We start from the raw sequence: 24,510 nt of genomic DNA, 5'->3' as shown, positions 1-24,510 counted from the left end.
ACGTTTCACAAATCACTGATGGTGTCGCCTCTGAGTTATAAATATGCTCTTTATCTTAGTGATCGGTGTTGCAAGAACAGGACGGACCTGGTGCGTCAGCACACCGTGATTCAGAGCTGTTTCCAAGGCTGAGATATGGAAGAGGTGCCAATAGAAATAAATAAATATATATATATATATATATATATATATATATATATATATATACTAAAACAGAATTCAGAAGTTTGAATAGAAAAAAAGTCTGAACCCAAATAACGTTTTAATAGTGGCTCTATTCAATTCAATTTTATTTATACAGCACTTTTTAGCAATGGTCATCAAAGCAGGTGAGATTCTATTCCTCTTCTTCATGACAACAAGTCGTTCTCCTTTTGTTTGTTTGTTTGTTTGTTTGTTTGTTTGTTTGTTTGTTGGACATTAGTATCACACCCATACTTATGTAATTTTTTCCTGGCGTGTGAGGCAACACAACACAAAAGTCAACATCTCCTTCCTCAGTCTGTTCATCTGCATTCATCTGGCAATAATCCACAAGATAATTAAACATATTGCGATTGTTTGCACATTACTGTCTATTTTGTTCTTCCTTTGACCCCACACTCTTATTTTTATTTCAAGCTTAAACATAAACAGCTCATTCTATCTAACATTTCAAATCATTATCTCTAGGAAGAACTTCTTAAGACTTTTCTGTTTATCTCACAGAGCTGAAACTGATTGTTGTGTATTTCTTTAATATTATAATTGCGTGTTTCACTGGTACAGCAGAATGTCGTGCTGGTTTTTCAAGCATCCTAACATTACTTATGAATGCGATGTCGAGTCTGCCTTCACCCAGAATTAGAACCTATAATTAGAACGAGGGCGAGTGTTTAATAATGAGTGTGATGTCGCCCCGCCAGTTGTTTGGGATGTTTATCTGTAAACAAACACTGGTGTTACTTTTCCAGACGTTTGTCCCAAATTGCTGCTTGATCGTTGGATGCCAATCGTTTCGGTACATTCTTTAACATTTTATCTCTGAGATCTTTAAGGGATCTCTTTCAGACTAATTCTGAAAGGGGGGGGGGGGGGGGGCAAATACTAATGAGCACATAAAGGCACGTCATGCAAAAGTAAAAAAATAAAAAGACATGAATATTACTTGCTCTTGTGCACCACATAACCTCTCGTGAATTTAACAGCAAACTTTCTTTCTACTCTGTTACACATAAACGTTCTAGAGTGCGGATGGAGAACATCTGGAGATGGGCATCATGGTTTCTCCTGATCCAAGTGTGTGTGTACTGAGAGGAGGATGCAGAGCCTGGAGAGCAGGGGCTTGTGCTGCGGCAAGTCCTGGAGAACCTGCTGTAGAACCTCGCTGATCTGTGACACACAGCCAAACACACACACACACACACACACACACACATGATTCTTTCCGTACTAAGAATCCTAGTTCTAGAACGTTAAAGACTCCAGGTGTTTAGAATTCTAAATGTTTTTAAATGTCAGATATTTCATAGTATGTTGGATGTTCAAGAATCTCAAACATCATTGCATAGTACAGGGTAGATATTTTAAAGTATAATGAATATTCTAGAATGCTGGATATTTTAAAGATGACATCTTATTATTTTATTTCAGTCTGTTTTTAATTGTTTTAGATTAAAATGTTGAACATTGGAAAATGTTAGCCATGTCAAAGTCTCATGTTCTAAAACATAGTACTGGTGCAAAAGTCTTAGGCACATGTAAATACCTGCTGTAGACCGAGGATGTCTTTAAAAAGTTTCTATATTCAACAAATTTATGAAACGAATCTAATTAATGAAATAAAGTTGTGACGAGCCTTTGCTTAAAATATAATCTTAGGCACAATTTGTGTAGTTTTATAAAAAAATTAAATTAAATCCCGAAGAGCCAGCCACAGTCCTTCTGAAGTTTTTGCCACACCACCTTCTGTATTCATGCAGCAAAACCCAATAAAAAAAAATGCTTTTTTATTTAATTTTTGTCTAAAAAGCGCTCTTATACATAATATTTGAAATTTGAAAATCATGTGATTTGAGGCTGAGCTCTAATTGAATTTTTTTCATCTCATCCTTGAACCCTCCCACTTTTGTTCTTAGCAAATCAATACTGTTTTTAAATATTTGGGCTCATGTGATTGGACCATTCTCAGCGAGTCTTATTAACGGTCAGCAAATTTTAAGTTAATGTATTGAATAGTGATTGACATGGAAGCAGCTAAATATGAGAGAAAATTCTGTAATTTCTTTGCAAGGGCATCGGATGAAGAAAGAAAAAAAGTTAAAGAGCTTAGACCAGATCGCGGCCAAGCTTACACTCTGTGCTTTTCCCGAACTTCTATGGCTATTAACAGGCGATTATTAAAAGTTTAATTTTAATTTTGATATTTTGATTTTTCAATGTTGTATGATATATTTTGGAATCTTAGCCATTTTAGAATGCTACAGTAGATAGTTTAAAGTACTGTATGTTGGAAGTTCCAGATCATTAGTTCCAGATGTTATATATATATATATATATATATATATATATATATATATGTAGTTAATTCAAAACCTTTTTTGTTTTTCTGGAATACTACATTACAATGTTGGATGTTCTAGAATGTTAGATATTTTACAGTGCTCAACATTTTAATCTTGGATGGTCTAGATTACAAGATGCTCTAGAATGCTGTACATTTTAAAGTACAGTTGTACAGTCGCTGATGTTCTAGGATGTTGTTGCATGATAGATGGGCAAAAATATTGCAATGTTGGATGTTCTAGAATGTTAAATATTTTAGCTCTTGAATATTAGATGTTAGATGTTCTAAAATGCTGGTTGTTCTACAATTTTATTATTATTTTTCAAGAATGCAAATGTTCCAGATGTTCTAGAGCGTTCCGTATCTCACCAAGCGCAGCTGTTCTTGCTGTGTCTGTGTGATGAGGCTCAGCGCGTCTTCTTCGCTCGCCGTGGCTTTGTAACGATCCTCCTTTACTGCCTGCAGCTGCTTCACCCGAGCCTGCAGAGCCAACAGCTGAAGCAGGTTCTACAATGGAGAACAGCAGAACATTCAGGATGGGTTCTACAGAACAGAAAGCCAGGTTTTCCCAAGGTGTAGAAAATGGGACAAGACTGAAGAGTAGGAGAACTCTTCAAGAACAGCAGAACACTCACTTCACAGCAGGAGAACCCTCGACCGGGTCGAGCAGAAGAAATGATCAAGTTCTAGCACTGAGAACAGAACGTTTATCTGGGTTCTAAGTGATATTTTATTTTGTGTATTTGTGTTAAACTTTTGGGCGGAGATTTACTGAGTCATGAGTCATGGGTTTGTCATGAGCAATACGCAACCATATGTGTGTGTGTGTGTGTGTGTGTGCATATACGCACTTTTTCTCTGGTATCCTGCATCTTGTTGAAGTTATCATTGTGGGCGGAGTTAATCTTCTGGAGGCCAGTGATCTGCAGCTTATTCTCTCTCATATTCTGAGCGAGAGAACTTTGAATCTCCAGCAGCTGGTCTATCACATCATCACAGTCCTCTGCTCGCTACACACAACAGTAAACATCTGTTCAGTAATTATTTGTAATATTATTTTCATAAATATCTTATTGAAGTGAACTTAAATATTCAGTAGAGTTAGAAAAACTACTTCCTATGAAATTGAAGGTGTGCTTGTATTAGGATTGACTCCCATCACAGGGAAATCTGGTTCAGCTTGATCTGGTGTAACTGGTTTCTATGAGAGTGGCTTTAGAATGGAGCTGGCCCGGATGTGATCAGAGCGTCACTGTAGATCTACGGCAGTTCCTGGAAGAACCTAGTTCGAGCACATAACTAGAGAACAGCGTTCCGCGTGATGCCCCCAGCACCAGACTGTTGAGCTGTTTTTGTAGGGTCTCAGACAAATCCTCTCTTTACCTGTTCAGTGACTTCACTGATTATTCTTTCCATTTCTATTCCTCTCTTGTTAAGATGATGATGATGATGATGATGATGATGGAAGGATGGCATTTTGTTTTGTAGCAGGACGTCTTGAGGATTTAGAACCCGATTTAGATTTTGAGTCAGGGTCAAAGTCAGAGGAAGGTATGACTGGCTTTAAAATTAGTAACAAGAAGAACATGGAAGTTCCTCCAAGTGTCGAATAATTCAAGGTTGCTCTGCTGGATTTTTGTAATGTTTCAGATTTTTTTTTTTTTAAACCAAACCCTAACACACTCTTATTTATTTCAGGAAACTTTAACTGCACACATCTCAACTTCTTATGAACATAGGATTTTCCAATGATAGGGGTAAATACTTTTGGAAACTATATACTCACACACACAAGCGCAAGTAATTCTGTTGACTTTCCGTAGTATTTCGTAATGTTTTATTATGGTGTTGTAACACTACACAGTGTGATGTAGAGATGTATTGGGATTGAAATCCTGGTGAAATAATACAAGTACACACACACACACACACACACACACACACACACATGCCTTGTGCATCTGGTGAATGTTGCGACGCATGTGCTGCAGTGTGTTCTGGAAATTGTTGTGTAAGACGTGTTTGTGGCTGCTGTGTGTCTGAGCCTCGCGGCGCGTCATGATGCTCTCGCGCCGAGCGACCGCCGCCTCCATCTCCCTCAGCATCCTCTCCTGCTGCTTCATCAGCTGGCTGTAATGCCTCTGACACACACACACACACACACACACACACACACACACACATGCACATGCACAAATAACAAACCAATACATATTTACACATAAACAAACTCGCATCCACACAACACAGAAATAACACACACATCCACACCTCCATGCAATGTATCTCAGATTTCATGGTGTATATCACCCCCATTGCAACCTCAGACTCCAGGGCCACACGAGTCTCAAGGGCCAGCTGAATTTTTCTCTCCCACAACATGATCTGTCGTCTACACACACACATACACACACAATACTGTACATGTTGTTTGGATAAGAATAGTTAGATATCAGTGTATGTATTATTTTGCTCTTGACCAGTGTGTGTGGTGTGTGTGAACTCACTCTGCTTCTACAAGGCTGTTCATCAATCGCTCTTTTTCCTCCTGAAGCTTTTCAAGGCGCAGCTGCATCTCTACAGACTCCCTCTCTGCATCCTACACACACACACACACACACACACACACATTTATACATATATAATTTCCTGGATATATTCATCCATCCATTCATCATCAAGAAACATTTGTAGACCAACCAGGGACCAATGGTTATATATATCTGTGTGTGTGTGTGTGTAACAGGACCTTAAGTGTGTGTATGAAGCTTTTCTCCATCAGGATGTTGCTCTGCTTCAGTTCATGTCTCTGCTGTGTGTTCTGGTTCAGGAGAGAGTACAGCTTCTGCATGTCCAACCTCAGAACTTCAGTGTGTCTCTCCATCTCGACCAGAGCATGCTCCTCCTGCTCCATCTCCCCTACACACACACACACACACACACACACACACACACACACACACACAGTGATGGCGGACTAAAAACCAGTCCCCACATGCATCAGACAATTCTATGCTCAAATTCTACAATAAGGGCACAAAGAGCCTTTGGCACAGTCTGTGGCTTCTGTGTGTTTGGAAAAGGGGCAGGGCGCCCTAACTGGAACCCCAGACTGGTGAGTGGAAACTTTCGCAACTCGCACTTACGTGTATCTCCTATGCCTGCATATTCTGCAAGTTCAGGAAGGACTTTGCCAAGAGGGGCTCTACCTACACTGAACTGTTCCAGGTGGATTTGCGCCCCTGCCTTGGGTCACCCCATAGAGCCACTAAGACTTCAGCATGTTTGTGAAACTTGGTCTACGTGTTTCTCTCCACCTTGTCAAACCCCTACACTGGTGGAGAATGCAGGCAGGCAGACTGGAACGGAGCCCACAACGAACCCCAGAAAAATATCTGGGGCCATCTCTTGGAAACAAGTATTCAACATCTGGCGCTGCAGTAGCTGCTTGCAGGTGACGACGGAGAAGTTAACACAACTCCAACCCTGAGGAGTCAAAAACGTGCTAATCCCTAAGCGCTCTCATTCTGCTGCTCACTGGTAAGGCACAGTGTGATTATTTTTTTTCTTTCTGATGGAGTTGCTGAATGTCATGACCTACCAGCACACAAACCACGCCGACAGAACCAGAAATCAACCGAGTAGCAATGAGGGGCTTCTGGGCGGAAGTGTCTGGAAGAACATTTATCTACGTGATTTGATACCTGGAGGCAGTAAGCTGAAATTTCTGATGTGTGTCGACTGTTGCAGATCAAGCAGATCCACACCTCCCTCAACTACCCGCAGACGGATGGCCTTATCTAAAAGTTTTAACCAAACGCTAAAAAGGATGCTAAGGTGGGTGGTGGACATACTCAAAGATAGACTTTTTGCAGTGAGAAAAACACTCCAAGCCTCCACTGGTTTTACCCCCTTCAAGCTGCTATCTGGCCAGAGGAAAGATGCCTAGGAGGAAAAACCATCATTGTTCCGGTCAATATTTGAATATGTCAAAGATTTACAAGCCGAGGAGAACCAATCGGCCTGCACAAACCTGGGAAGTCCAGCCTGATGACCGAGTAGACCTCTTGCACCACAGCGCCACCTGTAGCCACCTGTAAGTTCTTGGCCCACTCGCAAGGACCCTTTACCATCATGGAAAAAGTGGGTCCCATGAACTACAGACTACAACAGCCAGGTAAGCATAAAATGACTGATGTTAACCATGTACTAAAAATCTTTTGAAAAAATTGATTGAACCATTGTCATGTCTCTCAGCCCTTGCCTCTCTTTCATCAGGGCCACAAGCTGGTATAACAAGGGGAGGAACTAGAGACCACACAGAATCAAGAGCAGACCTTGTGGATCAGGTTGTGGATCAAGAGCAGAGCTTGTGGATCAGGTTGGTGACATGTTTTCCACCGAGCCGGGGCTTACACACTTGGTATGCTAAAAACACCACCCAGCGTGAAAAAAAACGAGCCCATACTAAGCACCAGAAGCATGTCATCATGCCATAAATGCTCATATTGAGAGCATGTGACGCCAGGGCATCATGGAGGAGTCTGCCACCCCATGGTCCAGCCCAATAGTAACCGCGCCAAAGCCTGGTCAATTTGATGCGTACCCACTGCCCCATGTAGATGATCTCAAGAGCTGTTGTCAGGTGCTGCTTACACCTGAGGCTAAGGAAAAGATTGCATTTAGCACTGACCAGGGCATTGGCAATGCCCGGTTCCTTCCTTTTGGCCTGCATGGCACCCCAGCTACATTCCAGCAATTGATAGACATTATTTTATGTCGTTAGTGCCTGTACGCTTTAGCCTACCTCAATGATGTTGTCATCCACTTATCTTTCTCACCTTAAAAGGGGATTGGAGAAACTCTGGAAAGCCAGGGCCACAGCAAACCCAAAAAAGTGTCACTTGGGGCTGACCAAAGCATAGTACCTTGGGTACAAGATCAGACCTAGGTTACTCAAACCCAAGGAAAAAAAGTGGAGGCCATGTAATCCTACCCGTGACCCTGCAATGAACAAACAAGTATATAGTTTATTGGGCTTGGCGTTTACTGGTGTAGCTATCACTTGGCTAACTATTACCCCTCTTAGACCTCATGAAAACGGGACTCCTGGAGAAGGTTTGCTGGACAGAGAGAGAGAGGAAAGAGCTTTCCAACAACTGAAATCCCACCTCACGTGTTCCCTCAGAATCCCTGACTTAGATCACCCATTCCTGGTCCACACGGACACCTCTAAGCCTGGCTCAGAGCGGTCCTGTCACAGCACATTTCACACATTAATCTATAAGGCTGGCACTTCAATTTGGTCACTGACCATGCACCTCTAAAAGGCTAAAGACACTCAACACAGGAATGCAGCTGGGATCTCCCGGCGCTACGTCAGGTACAAGCTTGAAGCTTACATAAAGCTTTTCCCACTGAGATACTGAGACTTTAGATATCTGACCTGAGTATACATTGCATTTCAAAGACTCTGTTTACAGGTCTGTATACAAAAGCACTGCATTTTAGTGGAACTTTGTCTCCGTGTTTTGGTCCGTCTTGTCGAACCACTTCAACACATACATACACTCCTATTTTATCCAGGCTTGGGACTGCCACTGCGTCCAGTGGCTGGGGTTTGGACATTGGGTGAGATTCAAACCAGGGCCTTCCGCATGGAAGGTAAGAAACACATATATATTTAATATTCTTAAAAAACGTGAAGCTTCTCGGGTTGAGGTTCATCTCTGTGTGTCTGTGTCTGTGTGTGTGTTGCTTACTCTTTTTGCGGAGGTTCCTCTGCTCCAGGATGGTGAGCTGTGTGTTAAGTGTTAGTGTTGCGCTGCTCTGTGCTTGTTTCTCCCGATTCAGTCTCACTAGCTCCCCCTGCTGCCAGAGCCAGAAATGCTGCTGCTCCTTTATCTCAACTTCGAGCTCCTCCAGCTGTTTATTCAGAGACCTCACCTCGAGCGCCAGAGGACCCAGGTCTTCTTGCTGCTTACACACACATGTACATGTAACTTTTCCAAAATACTCAAAGAACAGTAGAAGGGGACAAAACTTTTGAAACAGTAAAAAGCATAAAAAAGAGAGTGTGTACTTGTGTGGGTCTCAGTAAAGAAGGCATGGCCTGTGTGCATCTCAGTAAAGTAGCCATTGCCTGTGTATGTGAAGGAGGCGTGACCTGAGTGAAGGTCTTAGTTAAAAAAGCGTGATCAATGTGGTATCTCAGTAAATGTGGCGCGGCCTGTGTGTCATGGCAAAGGAGATGTGGTTTGTGTGTTGGGTCTCAGTGAAGGAGACCTGGCCTCTGTACCACGTGACGAATATGTGATGTGTGTGGTGTGTGTTCAGTTTGTGTAGTGTGTGCTGAGTGTGTACTGTGGTGTTACTCACCCCCGTCTTCGCCCTGATCTGCTCGATCTTCTTATTACACACGTTGATGGCGCTCTGTTTGTGGTTGACGGTGAGGAGGAGTTTATCCACCGCCGCCTCACTGGCCGAGACCAGCTGATTCCGCTTCATCACATCCTGTTGCAGCTCCGTCTGCAGGCGAGAGAGAGCCTCGATACGCAGCACCACCTCACTGACCTCCAGCGCCAGTGCAGCCACCTCGTTCTCCACCTTTGAAAGCTGGACTTCCTGAAACACACAAACACACACACAGGTTAAAAAAATGTCTCATAGTAGGTATAGAAAAGAATTGGCTTGTTTAAAATTATCACATCGTGGGCCTCCGAGTGGCGCAGTGGTAAAGCGCTCGCCCTATCACCCAGATATCGCGAGTTCGAGTGATGCTGTAACCTCTTGCAGCTGGAGGTCTAGAGAGAGCTGATTGGCCGACCTTTCTCAGAGGGGAGGGATGAGAGGTACTTTGTGCTCCCACATTAATCACGACTCTACAGCCAATCAGGGGTGTTTGTGAGCTTGTACAAGTAGCTTAATGTGGGAGCGAACGGGGAGGAATTGGACACAACTGAATTAGGAAGAAAATCAGGGAAAAATCCAATCTTTGCAGCCTGAAATTAAGACAGATGAAGTTTTTGCTTTAGCCAGCTGTATTGACTCAGTGCAGCATTTAACATCCAAGTAAAAAAATATGACACCAACATCAACCCCTTGTGTCAGTATTTTGTTGAGACACCTTTTTCTTTAATTACGGCCTTTATTCTGTTGGGATATAACTTTGCACATCAAGACTTTGCAATATTTGCCCACTCTGCTATGCAGAACAGTTGAGCTAAATTTAAGGGTGACCATTTGTGGACTGCAGTCTTCAATTAATTCCACAGATTTTCTATGGGCTTTAAGTCTGGGCTCTGACTAGGCTATGAAAGGATATTTACCTTTTTCTCCTTCAACCACTGTGCGATCAGGTTTGCCTTGTGCTTTGGGTCATTGTCATGTTGGTAAACCTTTTTCCCATTGACAACTTTCTGGCAGAGGGCAGCAGAGAAATTCTTTTCATTTGCAAAAGTTCTCGGATGACTCTGCAGTTGTGGGGTGTATTAATGGTGGTCAGGAAACAGAGGACAAAGGTCTAGTGGACACTTTTGTGAATTGGTGTAAAAGAAACTGGTTTATCCTGAATGTGACCAAGTCTACACTGAGCACAGTCCACATTCTGGGTGAGGAGGTGGAGGTGGTGGAGAACTACAGACTACAATGACAACAGATTGGACTGGAAATGCAACACAGATGCTGCCCACAGAAAAGGACAGCATTTCTATGTCTTGAGGAAACTCAAAATGTTGCAGATCTTTTATTAATTTTATCAGTTGTGGCAAGTTCCATATTCCTCGCTTCTATCTGCTGGGGCAGCATCATCAGAACCAGTGACTCTGAGAAATTTAACAAGAAAATAATCAAAATATTGGGCACTCCCTTGGAGTGTTTGGAACTTGTGGTGGAGAGAAGGAAGTTACATAAACTGTTAACCACCATGGAAAACACCTCACATCCCCTCCATAACCTGCTGGCTAAACAGCTGTGCACTTTCGGTGACAAAGAACGCTATAGGAGGTCTTTTTTGCCGACTGCAGTTAGATTTAACAATAACGCTGCTCTGTGTCAAGAGAGGGATCTTCTTTTCTGACATCACAATAAATATGCTCATATACATTCTGTCTTCATTGCACTATGGTCACATGCTTCGTTCATTGCACCCACTCTGCTGGTTATATACTCGCTGGTTCATTCTCTTCATTACTACTTGCTGGTGCACCTTATGTGCAGTTTCGTTTCCACCTGTGTATACAGTCATTATGCACGTAAACATAAAAGCAATATTTTTATATTCATATATTATTTGACAGCATTCTACCTCTTTAATGCACCCTAAATCTCACACAATTTTTATTTTTAATTTACTGGGATTCTTGCTCGTTGCTTACTTGTTGCATAATATTTGAACTGGCTACTGTAACAATACAATGTTTATTTGGGACCAATCTGTTTTGCATCCATTTTCCCAACCACCTTCATGCTGTAGGAATGGCGTTATTTGGATGGTGAGATCAATGGTCACTCATTCTCATTAATCCCTGCAACTGCTTCAGAGTTGCTGTGGGCGTCTTGGTAGCCTCTTTGACCGGTCTCCTCCTGCCTCTTTCATCCAGTTTGGAGCGAGGTCCTGATCCAGGGAGGGTCTGTGTTGCACCAAATACCTTCCACTTCTTAATAATTGACCTCACTGTGCTTCTAGATGGTGATTAGGCCCTTAAATTTTTTTTATATCCATCTCCTGATTTGTGTGTGTGTGTGTGTGTGTGTGTACCTTCTCTCTGAGCTGAGCCGTGATCTTGGTGCTGAGATAGTGTGTGTGTTTGGCAGCGTTGTTGTGTATGAGCTGCTCCTGCATCCTACTCATGATCTTCTCCTCCAGCTCTAACCGCACACTCGCCTCTTTCTCAATTTGCTTCCTCAGGACAGTGAGCTTTAACTGAAGCGCGCTGCACTCCTACACAAACACAAACACAAACAGACTGTTAGACTTTGTGTCGCTGTTAGACTTTGTGTCGCTTCTAGGTCTTCTACAGTATGTGTGTGTGTGTGTGTGTGTGTGTGTGTGTGTGTGTCTCACCGAGGTCACTACGTTCATGCTCTTTTCAGTTTCCTGTACTGTGCGTGTGTGTGTGGTGTAGACACTCTGCAGCGCCTCCTGCTGTGTGTTTATCTGTGCCAGGAGCTTCTCGTAAGTGGTGCTGTTGAGCTCGGCTCGGTTCACCAGCAGCGTCAGCGCCTCGTTCCGCTCCTGCTCCCGTGTGATGGAGCGCCTGCATCCCTCCACCTCCGTGTCCAGAGCACGCACCTGGTCATCGGCCGATCTGGGGCGGAGGCAGCATGTGGGCAACCAGTCAGAAATTAAATGCTACAAGACTGCTATGTCTCACACATACACACACACACACACACACCTCAGCGCCTCCTGGAGTGTAGTGTACGCCTCGTCTCTCTTCTTCATCCCCATCACGATGCTGTTCCAGTGTTGAAGCAGCTGCTTCCTCTCCACTATCATGGTGTCTAACTCCAGCTGAGCCTGTGAAACACACACACACACACACACACACACACACACATTAATAAATGATTAAACATGTCATTCTTTTTATCCATTTATAGTTAAATTAATGTTACATGAAATCCATAAACCATAAATGCAAAGTCCATAACTCCATACCCACATTGCCTCACAAAAGTATTCATACCCCTTGAAATAAAATGTTATGACTACTAATATTTTTGGGGGATTTTATGTGATAGACCAAAACAAAGTGGCACATAACTATGGTTTTATAAAATTTTCACTAATAAATATATGAAAAGTGTAGCGTGCATTTGTATTCAACCCCTTTTACTCTAATACCTCTGTTTAAAATCAACTGGAAGCAATTGCCTTCAGAAGTCCATCTGAGTGTAATTTAATCTGAGTATAAATACAGCTGTGAAGCCCTCAGAGGTTTGTTAGAGATCATTAGTGAACAAACAGCATCATGAAGCCCAAGGAACACACCAGACAGGTCAGAGATAAAGTTGTGAGTAGAAGTTCAAAGCAGGGTTAGGTTATAGGCCTGGGGTAGCTCAGTGGTTAAGGCATTGGACTACAATTCGGAAGATCACAGGTTCAAACCCCACAACCACCAAGTTGCCACTGTTGGGCCCTTAAGCAAGGCCCTCAACTGCTCAGATGTGTAATGAGATAAAAATGTAAGTCGCTCTGGATAAGAGCGTCTGCCAAATGCCTAAATGTTATAAATATCCCAAGCTTTGAACATTCTTACGGAGCGGTGTTCCATCATATGAAAATGAAAAGGGTACGGCACGACTGCAAACCTATTAAGACATGGCCGTTCACTAATGATGCGCAAGTCGGGTATTTTTACCCGCCCCGCACCTGCGACCATTAAATAGACATACTAGGCGTTGTAGTTCAAACGAAAACAGCCTTTATTTCAGCCTGAATGTGCTTGGAAACATCACCCTGTAAACCGGCAACAGCATATGATTATGAATATAAACGATAAATCAGGTCATATTAATAACAAGATAATGATACACATTTTAAACATTTACAAAGCACCGTTTGTATTCTAGGCTAAACAATTTTTTATTTTAGATTTGTATAGGGCAGGCCTACAGTTTACAGCCTACGCTAAATAACACACAGAAATGTTCAGTTAGCGTTTTTACGTTCGCCGTGCAAAAAAAGAATGCTAACACATTAGATTTAGCAGCCTGACCTTTTTTTCTTTTAATGATGTAAATTCCCGACCTCAATTTCTCCCGCGCCTCGTCTTCCATCTTCACTTTAATTTCTCTGTTTTTGTTGTGACTGGCAGCGGTAGCTGCTTGGCGCTTTCGCGACTTGTCACGTGACGTAATCTTCTCAAAGAAGTTAATAAAAAATATGGAAATAGATATTTCCAAATATTTAATATAGGCTACAGGGAATTGCACACGACATACATTAATTTTTTTTTAATTTTGTTTTTAATGACCCGCCCCAACCCGACCCACGGGTTACCAGACGACCCGCGCATCACTACCATCCACCTAAACTGACAGGCTGGGCGAGCAGAGCATTAACCAGAGAAGCAGCCAAGAGCCCTATGAGAACTCTGGAGGCTCTGCAGAGATTCACAGCTCAGGTGGGTGAATCTGGACAACTGTTAGTTGTGTCCTTCACAAATCTGGCCTTTATGGAAGAGTGGCGAGAAGAAAGCCATTGTTGAATGAAGGCTATAAGAATAAGGTGCTCTGATCAGATGAACTCCACAGTTGAACTTTTTGGTCTAAATGCAAACCGCTATGTGTGGAGGAAAACTGTTGGGAAGATGTATGGATCCAAATACAAGTCAATCTAAGAAGAAAAAAAACCTGTTAGAGTCTGAAAAAGACTTGAGACTGGAGCGGAGCTTCACTTTCCAGCCGAAGAACGACCCCAAATATACAGCCAGCTACAATGGAATGGTTTACATCAAAGCATATCCATGTGTTAGAATGGCCCAAATTCTAGACTTAAATCCAGCTGAGAATATATGGCAAGACTTTAAAACTGCTGTTCATCGATGCTCTCTGTCCAATCTGTGGTGAGCTTTAGATGTTTTGGGCGAAAAGTTCACCCTGTAGATGTGCAAAGCTGGTAGACACATACCTCCAAAGACTTGCAGCTGTAATTGCAGCGAAAGCTGGTTTCTACAAAGTCACGCCAAACTTTTTCAAATATTTAGTTTGTTAGTTCTGTTTGTTACTATGGAAACAATAATATATTAAAAGGTGCACATTAAATAAAATTAAGTGAGCAGGTTTCAGACCTCGGCTAAGGCGTCTTGGGCGGCGTGTTTGTGGTTCATCTGAACGCGTGTCTGCACCTCGTACAGAGAGATCTGCTCCCACAGCTTCTCCACCTGCTTTGTCAGACGCTCCACATACAGGTCCTACACACACACATGGTAAAGTGAACTTTTTCTTTAGAAAGCAAAACAAAAATGTTTGGGATTCAGTCTAAAAAAAACAGGATTATGGGTCAACGTCTCTCTCTCTCTCTCTCTGACCTGTTGGTATTTCTGCTGAGCCGCTTGTCGTTTCTTCGTCTGCGCCTTGGTCTCGGCGTTCTTCATAGTGGAGACGTCTGAGCATAGATCCGAGGCCAGTTCCTCTATGTAGCGCAGACGCTGTGCGAGACCCTCTGCCTCAGACTGCAGCTGCGACACTGTCACACACCCCCACCCCCCTCCAATTATTTTTATTTCATTTAAATGAAAAGATATACACTACCGTTCAAAAGTTTGGGGTCACTTGCAAATTTCGTTGTTTTTGTTTAGTGATTTATTTTCTACATTCTACAACAATACCGGGGATTTCAAAACTATAAAATAACACATATGGAATTAGGTAATTACATAACAACAAACACAACAGTTAGTTGTTATTTTAAGACACAGAGGTCGGCCTTTCTGTAATAGTTCTTGTAAGAACAGTATTTTGTTAAGTGCATTTGCAAAATCCGTCAAGCACCATAATGAAACTGGCTCTCATGAAGGCCGTCCCAGGAGGGCGAGCCCAAAACCTACCTCTGCCGCAGACGAGAAGTTCATTTAGAGTTATCAGCCTCAAAAATGACCAATTAACAGCACCTGAGATTAGAGGCTTTACAGAGCAGAAGTAGCAGAAACATCTCACCATTAACTGTTCAAAGGAGATTAATGCATTTGTTGGACGCCTTTAGCATTCCTTTACAATGTAGAAAGAAATAAAAATCAAAAACCATCATGGAGTTAGAAAGTGACCCCAAACTTTTGAACGGTAGTGTGTATAAAGTCAGGTTTAAAGTTAAAGATCTACTTAATTTTCTGCAATTTAAGCCTTAGTTTAATTGTAAAGTTATGCAACAGAAGCTACAATCAAATAAAACAAAATTCCGCGTGTGACAGGAGCACCATAGTGGTGCTAGACACACCACAAACCTGTTGGATTAAGCCCCGCCCTCCTGCACTATGATTGGCAGGCATTTCACAGTGAGTGACCTAAACTAATCATAACAAGTCAGTTTTAATAGTCTACTTTCCTTTTCTTGGAGTAAGCCATGCTGTGTCGTGCTTTCGTATCTGTTTCTTCCGCGCACACTATCTATACACAGCAACTATCACGTTGATTGGCGCTTTTGAGTGATGTGTATAGCCACACCCACCTTAAGGCAAAAAAAACCCACTCCATTACTGGTGTTTTACTTCATTTATCTCATTTACTGTATAAGAGAAGCAGCAGGGTCTGGATAGATCTGTCAGTCGGTCCTGATCCAAACCATGGTCGTCATTTAGTGATGCCTGGTTTAAGTAAATAATACACAAAATCCTGGCCCGGCTTATCAGACTCAATCTCAGCTGATCTTTCAGGTCACGGTTCTTCAGGCTTTGGCAATGTTTGATCTACTCTAGAATATATTAATAGTCTGATCTACTCTGTATTAGATATAATCAGTCTGATCTACTCTATCCATCTAGCTTTCTATGAACTTTTGTAGTCCATCTAGAGACCATAGAGGCCAATAGGGATTTTTATTTCCATCCTGAAATTTTCCTTTTCTTTCATTAACCATTTTTATTGCTGTCCACTCCCCTACTCCTAGCTTTTATGATGTCATTAATCCATCTGCTTGCTTGTCTTCCTACTCACTGTTTCCAATTTCTGTCTCTCTCTATTATTAATCTGATTCATTTTTTTTCTCCCATCCTGCATACATGCCCAAACAGACCCAATTTATGCTCCTTTATAACTTTGCCAATATTTTTGTCTTGCCTGAGATCTTTTCGGTTATTTCACTTGACACCTGTTGTCTCCATCCAATTTCCAGAATCGTCTCGGGTTACTTTGCTGTAATCCTGTTTCCTAAAAAGGCGGGAACGAGATGCTGCGTGAAAACGCTATGGGAACATCTTTTCGTGTTGCCGGTTGTGAAGCATGTGTGTATCAAACACGCCAAATTTTGGCTTATATAACCTCGGTCAGGTGACGTCAGGTTATAAATAGGAGTAAACCGTAAACATGCCTCAGATTGATTTTGTCTGAAGGGATGTCCGGTCACGTGGACAGTGCGGCATTGGAGCGCAGCATCTCGTTACCGCCTTTTCAGGGAACAGGGTTACAGCAAAGTAACCCGAGACGTTCCCTTTCAAAGGCTACACTCGATGCTTGAAAACGTGAAAACGCTATGGGAGCGAGAATACCACGCTGCCGCACTGCATGTGTCTGGACCCCCGGGTCGTGTAGCGTGTGCGCACAAAGACCGAGCAGGTCTCAGAACTATCTCTGGGAAGCTGACTCGAGGACCCGTAAACCCGGAGTAGCAGGCACATCCAGGCTATAAAATCTAACAAATGTGTGCGGAGAGGACTTGCTGCAGGGGAACACCTCTCGCCAGAGCGATAGATGAGGCAATCCCCCTGGTTGAATGAGCCCTAATTCCTAAAGGCGAAATGAGCTCACGCGCCTCATAGGAGAGGGCAATAGCATCCCTCACCCAGTATGACAGAGTCTGTGTAGTGGCAGCCGCCCCCCGGTTGCGGCGCCTATAGCATATAAAGAGCTGCTCTGTTTTACGCCACTGGCCGGTGCGGTGGACGTAAATCTGAAGAGCACATACTGGACACAGTAAGTGAAGTCTCTTCTGCTCCGGAGCTGTAAAAGGCGGAGGACAGAAGGCCTCAAGAACAACAGGGTGCATGGTTGAGAATGGAACTTTCGGAAGATAGTTCTGGTGAAGATGCAGAACAGCCCTGACTAGCCCAGGGGCAAAGTCTAGGCAGGATCGTGGTAGGCTGAAATAGAGGCTACGTACGTCCTGAGAGTACTAGGGCACAAGCCAGAGGACAACTTTTCCTGCAGGAACTCCAGTACTGAAGCAATTCGGCAGTGAACTGGGTCCACCTGCTTCGTCATGCACCAACTTCCAAATACATTCCATTTGAGGGCATAGGCTTTCCTAGTGGAGGGAGCCCTAGCATTTAAAATAGTGTCAATAACGCTGGCTGAAAGACCAGCTTGACTTAGTTGGTCCCGTTCAGGGGCCAAACGTGAAGGTTTCAAAGCTCGGGCTAGGGATGAAATATTGTCCCCTGCACCTGAGACAGAAGATCCCTCCTCACTGGAATCACCCATGGTGAGCCGTCAAGGAGAGATATTAGGTCGGAGAACCACACGCTGGTCGTACAGCAGGGCGCTATCAATAAGAGGCGCAAACGCTGTTGACAGACCCTCGCCAGGACTGCCGGGAGAAGAGCTATCGGAGGAAACGCGTAAAGGCGTAATTTGGGCCACGTATGGGCCATGGCGTCCAGACTCAGGGGAGCTGGATGAGTCAGAGAGTAGTAGAGGGGTCATTGTGCTGTCTCTTGGGAGGCAAAGAGATCCACCTCTGCTGTAAAGAATTTTTTCCAGATCTGACTGACTACTTCGGGATGGAGCTTCCATTCCCCGTGTGTCACAGCTTGTCTGGACAATAAGTCTGCTCCCACATTCATGTGCCCTGGAATGTAAATCGCCCTAAGGGACAAGAACTTGTCCTGTGCCCAAAGCAGAACCTGGTGCGCTGGCTTGTTCAAGCGGCGCGAGCGCAGTCCGCCCTGGCGATTTATGTAGGAGACTACCGATGTGTTGTCCACCCGCACTAGAACATGGTAGCCTCTCAACTGCTGAAGGAAATGCTGTAGGGCCAAAAATAGAGCCATCATTTCGAGGCAATTGATGTGCCATGCGAGAAGATGGCCTCTCCAGCTTCCTTTGGGCTGGACGGCCATCCAAGACCGCACCCCAGCCAGTGAGGGAAGCATCTGTCGTTAGCATCTTGCGACGACAAGATGGGCCTAAAGTGGGTCAGGAACCGGGGTCTGAACTACGTAGAAAGGGTACGAAGTCCTCTGCGCGTAACCCTTATTTGCCTTCGGGGATTGGCCCTTGAAAGAAGTCCCCTGGCTCTTAGCCACAACTGAAAAGCTTTCATGTGCAGAAGGCCCAAAGGTATCACCGTGGATGCAGCTGCCATGAGGCCTAAACATTTTTGAAAGTGATGTACAGTCACTCTCCGGTCTAGCCTGATTTCCTTCAGGGCATTGAGAATGGATTCGATACGAGCAAGAGACATCTGTGTCCGCATAACGATCGAATCCCAAATAACATCCAAGTATGTTGTCCTCTGAGCTGGAAAGAGAATGCTTTTTGCGGCATTAAGTCTCAATTCTAATGAATGAAGATGAGCTAGGACGACATCCCGATGTCGAAGCGCTAGCTCCTGAGACTGGGCCAGAATGAGCCAGTCGTCTATGTAATTTAAAATACAGATGTCCTGGAGTCGCAAGGGAGCCAGGACTGCATCCATGCACTTTGTGTATGTGCGGGGTGATAGAGCTAGACCAAATGGAAGGAGCCGATATTGGTAGGCTTTTCCCCCGAAAGCGAACCTGAGGAACTTCCTGTGTTGTGGCAAAATTTCTATGTAAAAATATGCATCCTTCAGATCTATTGTCACAAACCAATCCCTTGGTTGAATTTGTGAAACAATACTTTTGACAGTCAACATCTTGAATCTGTACTTTTTAAGATAGCGGTTCAGTCCGCAAAGATCTAGGATTGGACGCAGCCCCCCGTCTTTCTTGGGAGTCAGGAAATAACGACTGTAGTAGCCTGACTCTATGTCTGGAAGGAGAACCTGTTCTATTGCCCCTTTTTCCAGCAATGCCTGCAGTTCGAGAGTCAACAGATGCGCCCTTTTCGGTATCACGGAGGTGGTAACCACGCTGTTGAAATGCGGAGGGCGATGTGCAAACTGAATCCTGTTGCCCTTTTCTACAGTCTTTAACCCCCAGGGAGATATGTTTGGCAGTGGCTTCCACGCTGCCAGCTTCTCCGAAAGAAGCACAAGTTTTAGCACTTCGGCTACACAGGGGGGTGTTAGTGGTTCGGCATCCTGGATTACAGCAGGATAAGACCGAAGGACTAACGTACTGTTGAAGGCTGGTGTTATCCGAAACACCAAAGGCGGCGGAAACTGAGCACCGACCCCCTGGGGGTGCCAGGGAGGGCGGCTTCCTATGTGAAAGGGTGTTACGCGCCCCTCCCCGGGGGGTCCTCCCCCATGGTCCTGGGCACATAAGCTTCAGGACGACTTCTTTGAAAAGAAGACAGTGCGGCAATTTGACCTCTTTGAGGCAGCCTGTGAGGGGCGGCGAGCCGTACCCCTGTCTTTACGAGGGGGTGCCCGGCTGCTGACGCTTTCTTTCTGCGCCTCCCGTCTGGCGAGAATCAGATCTGATCGAGACTGGGTGGCCGACAGTCTCGACTCTTGAGCACGACGTGGGAGAAATTTCCCAAAAGCCTGTTCATAAAGCCTAGCTTCCCGAAACCTGAGGCAACGGAATTTACAGCTTCGCCGAACAGGCCGGAAGGTGAGACGGGGGCATCAAGGAGGAATGTTCGATCCTTATCCTTGATGCCCGTCAAATTTAACCATAGGTGCCTTTTTGCGGACACCAGGGCAGCCATGGAACGGCCGATCGCACGGGCTGTCTGTTTGGTCGCACGAAGGGACAAGTCAGTCGCCCGGCGTAATTTTGTGAAGGCTAACTCATTCACAGTGCTGCTCGTGCTCAAATCCTTTAGCAGGTCGGCCTGATACGCCTGCAAGATCGCCATGGTGTGCAAAGAAGCGCCGGCTTGACCTGCTGCTTGAAACGCCTTCCCTACCAGGGTAAAAGAAGTTCTACACGGCTTGGAGGGAAGTGTTGGCTTCTTTAATGTGTATGATGTCCCAGGAGAGAGATAGCCCGCGAGCGTCGCTTCTATCTGAGGCATCACCATGTAACCACGTGCTTTTGCATTAACAATATTCGCATAAAACGAAGTTGATGGAACAAAAATACGGGATGAATAAGGCTTGCTCCATGAACGAGTTAATTCGTTGTGGAGGTCGTCAAAATAGGGGAGAGAGCGACGTTGTGGTTCCATCTCCTGGCCACCCGACAGAAATCTGTCATCTAATTTTAAGCGTTTGTGGCCAATCAATGTGCAGCCGTCCGACTGCACGCGTTATGACTTCAAGCAGCTCCTCATACTCTCTATCTTCCTTAGAGGAGCATTCTAAGGTAGCTACTTCCATTTCCACAGAAGCAAGAGAGCAAGCCTCTTCTACACACTCACGAGAAGCACCGGAGTGCGCTTGTGAAGTGGAAGGAGAGACTTCGCGATCGGAAGAGAGGGCGAGAGAAAGGAGGGGTGACTCCGTCTCTCGCGCCTTGGCCAGATCGGCTTGTGATCCCCAGGAATGCAGCGCGGCTCGTGGCTCTCTAAAGAACGCGAGGCGCGTGCGAAGCACCTTCATGGAAAGAAGATCACAGTGTTCACAGCCTCCCTCAAGCCCTTGGAGAGCATGACTTTCCCCCAAACACTCAAAGCAAAAAAGTGTGGAGATCGCCCTCCGCAAGAAAATTCTTACACGGAGGGACACATCTAGTTTTAAACTCCGCCATTATATCGGTGAGTTAACACTTTGTTCTTTCATTTTTATTTGCTTTGTTTGTGACACACGCTCACAATGCGGTCATAAAGACAAAAAATCTAAGGAATGTTTCCGGTTTACTCCTATTTATAACCTGCAGGTGCGTCTCATCAGACGACGTCACCTGACCGAGGTTATATAAGCCAAAATTTGGCGTGTTTGATACACACATGCTTCACAACCGGCAACACGAAAAGATGTTCCCATAGCGTTTTCACGCAGCATCGAGTGTAGCCTTTGAAAGGGAATTTCTATGGCATTTCATTTCATTTTGCAATGTCCTTCTTTCTCAGTGTCCATGTTTCAGGCATAGGCATAGGATCTACTCTGTATGAGAATTAGTTGGATCTACTCTACATGAGATATCTGTGAACGGATCTACTCTACATAAAACATCTGCGCATGCAAAACTGCATTGCTTCAAATTCCTGACTCAATAAATATAAAAGTAAACCTGAACCTAATTTTAAGAGCACTGTAGCTTGCAGGGAAACCCATTGGACTTTTGACTTAAATTTGAATGTATGAAAAAGTAGCTTAAATTGAGTGACATTAATTTTACACTTTCATTTTTAACTTTAACAGTGTGTGTGTGTGTGTGTGTGTGTGTTTTCTCACCCTGTGCGCGCTGTTTGCCTTGCTCTTCCACTGCGCTGTTGTACTGGTTCCTGATGTTCTCCAGCTGTTCCTTCACTTGTCTCCTCTGGATGATGGCTTCAGCTCTGCACGCATGTTGAGACTCCAGACTGGCCTGCGCTCTGGCGAGGTCCTGCTGGACGCCGTAGAGCCTGACGCCGAGCTCCTCACGCCTGGAGTTCTCCTCCCGTTCCTCCGTCACCTGGTGCAGAACGGACAGGACTCTGGGTCGGATTTATTCTTCTTAAACCGCAGCAACTTACCTTTAAATACAACTTTTATTTCATCAAACAACACATTATATGTTTAATGCGGTTAAAGCTACAAGCTAGTTCCTGTTCTCATTTATCTGTCATTTATTGACCAATCAGATATAAGAAGTTACAGAGTTGTGTGTAAAAGTTAATTATTTTAATAGATAACCAAGGTTTACTTGGTAAGTAGTATTAGGACAAGGTTTTTTTTTTTTTTACCAAAACACTTTAGAGCACACATTGCCAAACTAAAGACCCAATCTGAGATCTGAAAAACTTCTGCGACCCAGATCTTTAATCACAACTCTGATCCACATATAAAATACAAAGTCAGAATTGAAATCTCATTTTATTAAAAATGTACATGTAAAAAAGAAATTATAATTATTATATGGTAATTTCAAACTTAATAAAAAAAACTTGAGAATTCAAAACTTTTTATTAAATTATTGTCAATGGTCTCCCCCCACCCGCCTGCAGTACCTGTGTGGTCCACTAGAGGCCACACTTTGGGAAACACAAACAGTAGCTCTCAGGAGACTGAGGATTGGATGGAATTTAGTTCTGGAAGAAAACTGGAGTAAAATAGATTTACAAATATTTAAACGTGTTAAAGAGGTTTTTTTTTGCCAAACCTTCTCACGCAGCTGCAGTTCCAGGTTCTCCAGCTGTCTGGTCAGGTGCTGCTTTAGAGCTGACTGAAATCTCCTCATCAGAGGCTGTGGGAAAAGATCTGATTATAAACTTAATAAAATTTTTTAGTATAAACGTCACAATCTTTCATTGTAAATATTACAATAAGTGTAAATCATGTTTCAAATTCAAATTCTTTAAGGTCACAGACGTGCTCAGGATCCAAAATGGGCAGCTCATGTTCATCATCTTCAGAATCTTCATTGTCTTGTCTAGGTGTCGCTCTTTCCTCTCCTTCATTGTCTGCCAGCGCCGCCTGAATGGGAGGAGATCATGATTCATCATCATTAATATGTAAACTGGTCATGAAACTGCAGCGAAGTCCATCAGGTGCAGCAGCCATTTGTTGTTTTTTAATAAACATACAGTATACAGGGCTCAGGATTGTGCAGTATAAAGTGACGTATCCTTTTTTAAGCACAAGAAAAGCCAATACTATGAACTGAATTTTAGTTCATTTTAACCAACTATACAATTATGACTGAGCAAAATTTTTGTTAAGCAAAGTCATATTGGCAAAGAAATAGCATAGATACACATGATCATATGTTTTATTATTGTTTTCAGTTGTTTCTACAACCAAAAAAGTAATAATATGCTAATTGTCAGAGTTCTACATTTGTGTGACATCATTCCCATATTCCAGTAATGGTAAAATCTAATCTTTTTACAAGTAATCATAATTTTCATTCTACCTGATATATATGAAAACACAAATATACAGATTTTAAGCCTATATATAGAGTCTATACTGTATATAGTATATATTAAATCTGAAGCCTCCGTGATAACATTGGCAAGGATTTCTTACAAGCACATGTATAGGCACTTTTGGTATGTCCTGAACACTTCTCACACTAGGTGCATTTTCAATATCCTGTTTAATGAAGATGGGTTAAAAGCAACAACAACAAAAAAAAAGGAAAAGGAAAATGGCCAAGTGTAAGGATTTGAGTGACTTTAACAAGGGCCAAATCGTAACGGCTAGAGGACTGGGTCAGAGCAAATCCAAAACTGCAGCACTTGAGAGATGTTCCTGGTCTACAGTGGTCAGGACATACCAAAAGTGATCCAAGGAAGAAAAACCATTGAACTGGTGACAGGGTGATGGGTGGCCAGGGCTCACCCATCAGTGAACTGATGCACATGGGGAGCGAAGGCTGGCCCGTGTAGTTCGATCCAATGGAAAAGCTATACTGCGGATTAAACTGATGAAAGGGTTAATGCTGGACGTGTAAAGGTGTGAGAACACACAGTGCATCACTCTCATGGTGGCAAAGGAGGGACCTACTGGTCATAATGTTATGGCTGATCAGTGTATAGAGAGAAGTTGAACGCACCCTCGCTCTGTCACTCTTGAAACACTGTGATAATGTATTGTATATAATTAGTGGCTGTTGGTCACCTGTTGAGACGGCCTGAGATCAGAGGGAACATCTGCACCATCTCCTGGTTTCTCAGGCTCCTGTTCATCAGGTGGAAGCATTCTCCTGGCTTCATCCATCTCTGGTTCAACCTTCTCCCTCTTAATACTGAGTCCAATGGCACTGCTACCCTCCCACCCTCCTACCCCCCCACACACACAATACATCCCTGCAACCTCATGATTGTGACATTTCATTTGTGACATTACACTGTATCAAAACAAACTAAATAAACCCTATGTGACGTCACTCAGGTTTTCCGAAGCGCGGGGTTTTAAGCGGAGCTCCTGTTACTCCTGGTTACCCGCCCGAGTGACCCACACGCGCTGGCGGCCGTTAATTCGTTATTAAGTTTTTTTGTTTGTTTGTTTTGGTTTGTTTTTTCCCCCGGGAATTTCCCTCCCCCGCTCACGCGCACTGCGCGCGCCG

The 24,510-nt window shown here is 43.7% G+C and overlaps 1 protein-coding gene across 1 annotated transcript; it reads right to left on the bottom strand.

Annotated features, from left to right (window-relative positions):
* Positions 1 to 1,257: 1,257 nt before the first annotated feature.
* LOC128526736 (coiled-coil domain-containing protein 40-like) lies at positions 1,258 to 24,161 on the bottom strand. Its single transcript, XM_053498870.1, has 18 exons — positions 24,063 to 24,161; positions 22,809 to 22,913; positions 22,600 to 22,683; positions 21,693 to 21,912; positions 14,581 to 14,738; positions 14,341 to 14,463; positions 11,944 to 12,065; positions 11,610 to 11,853; positions 11,304 to 11,486; positions 8,924 to 9,169; positions 8,308 to 8,521; positions 5,295 to 5,464; positions 5,053 to 5,144; positions 4,817 to 4,937; positions 4,498 to 4,686; positions 3,397 to 3,555; positions 2,915 to 3,052; positions 1,258 to 1,371 (listed from the first exon to the last, which is right to left on the bottom strand). The coding sequence occupies exons 1-18, from the start codon at positions 24,159 to 24,161 to the stop codon at positions 1,258 to 1,260; spliced, it is 2,781 nt and encodes a 926-aa protein (XP_053354845.1).
* Between the last annotated feature and the right edge of the window lie 349 nt (positions 24,162 to 24,510).

The sequence above is a fragment of the Clarias gariepinus genome, chromosome 6 (assembly GCF_024256425.1).
Source record: "Clarias gariepinus isolate MV-2021 ecotype Netherlands chromosome 6, CGAR_prim_01v2, whole genome shotgun sequence".
NCBI lineage: Eukaryota > Metazoa > Chordata > Actinopteri > Siluriformes > Clariidae > Clarias > Clarias gariepinus.
This window is presented reverse-complemented; position numbering and strand designations above follow the sequence as displayed.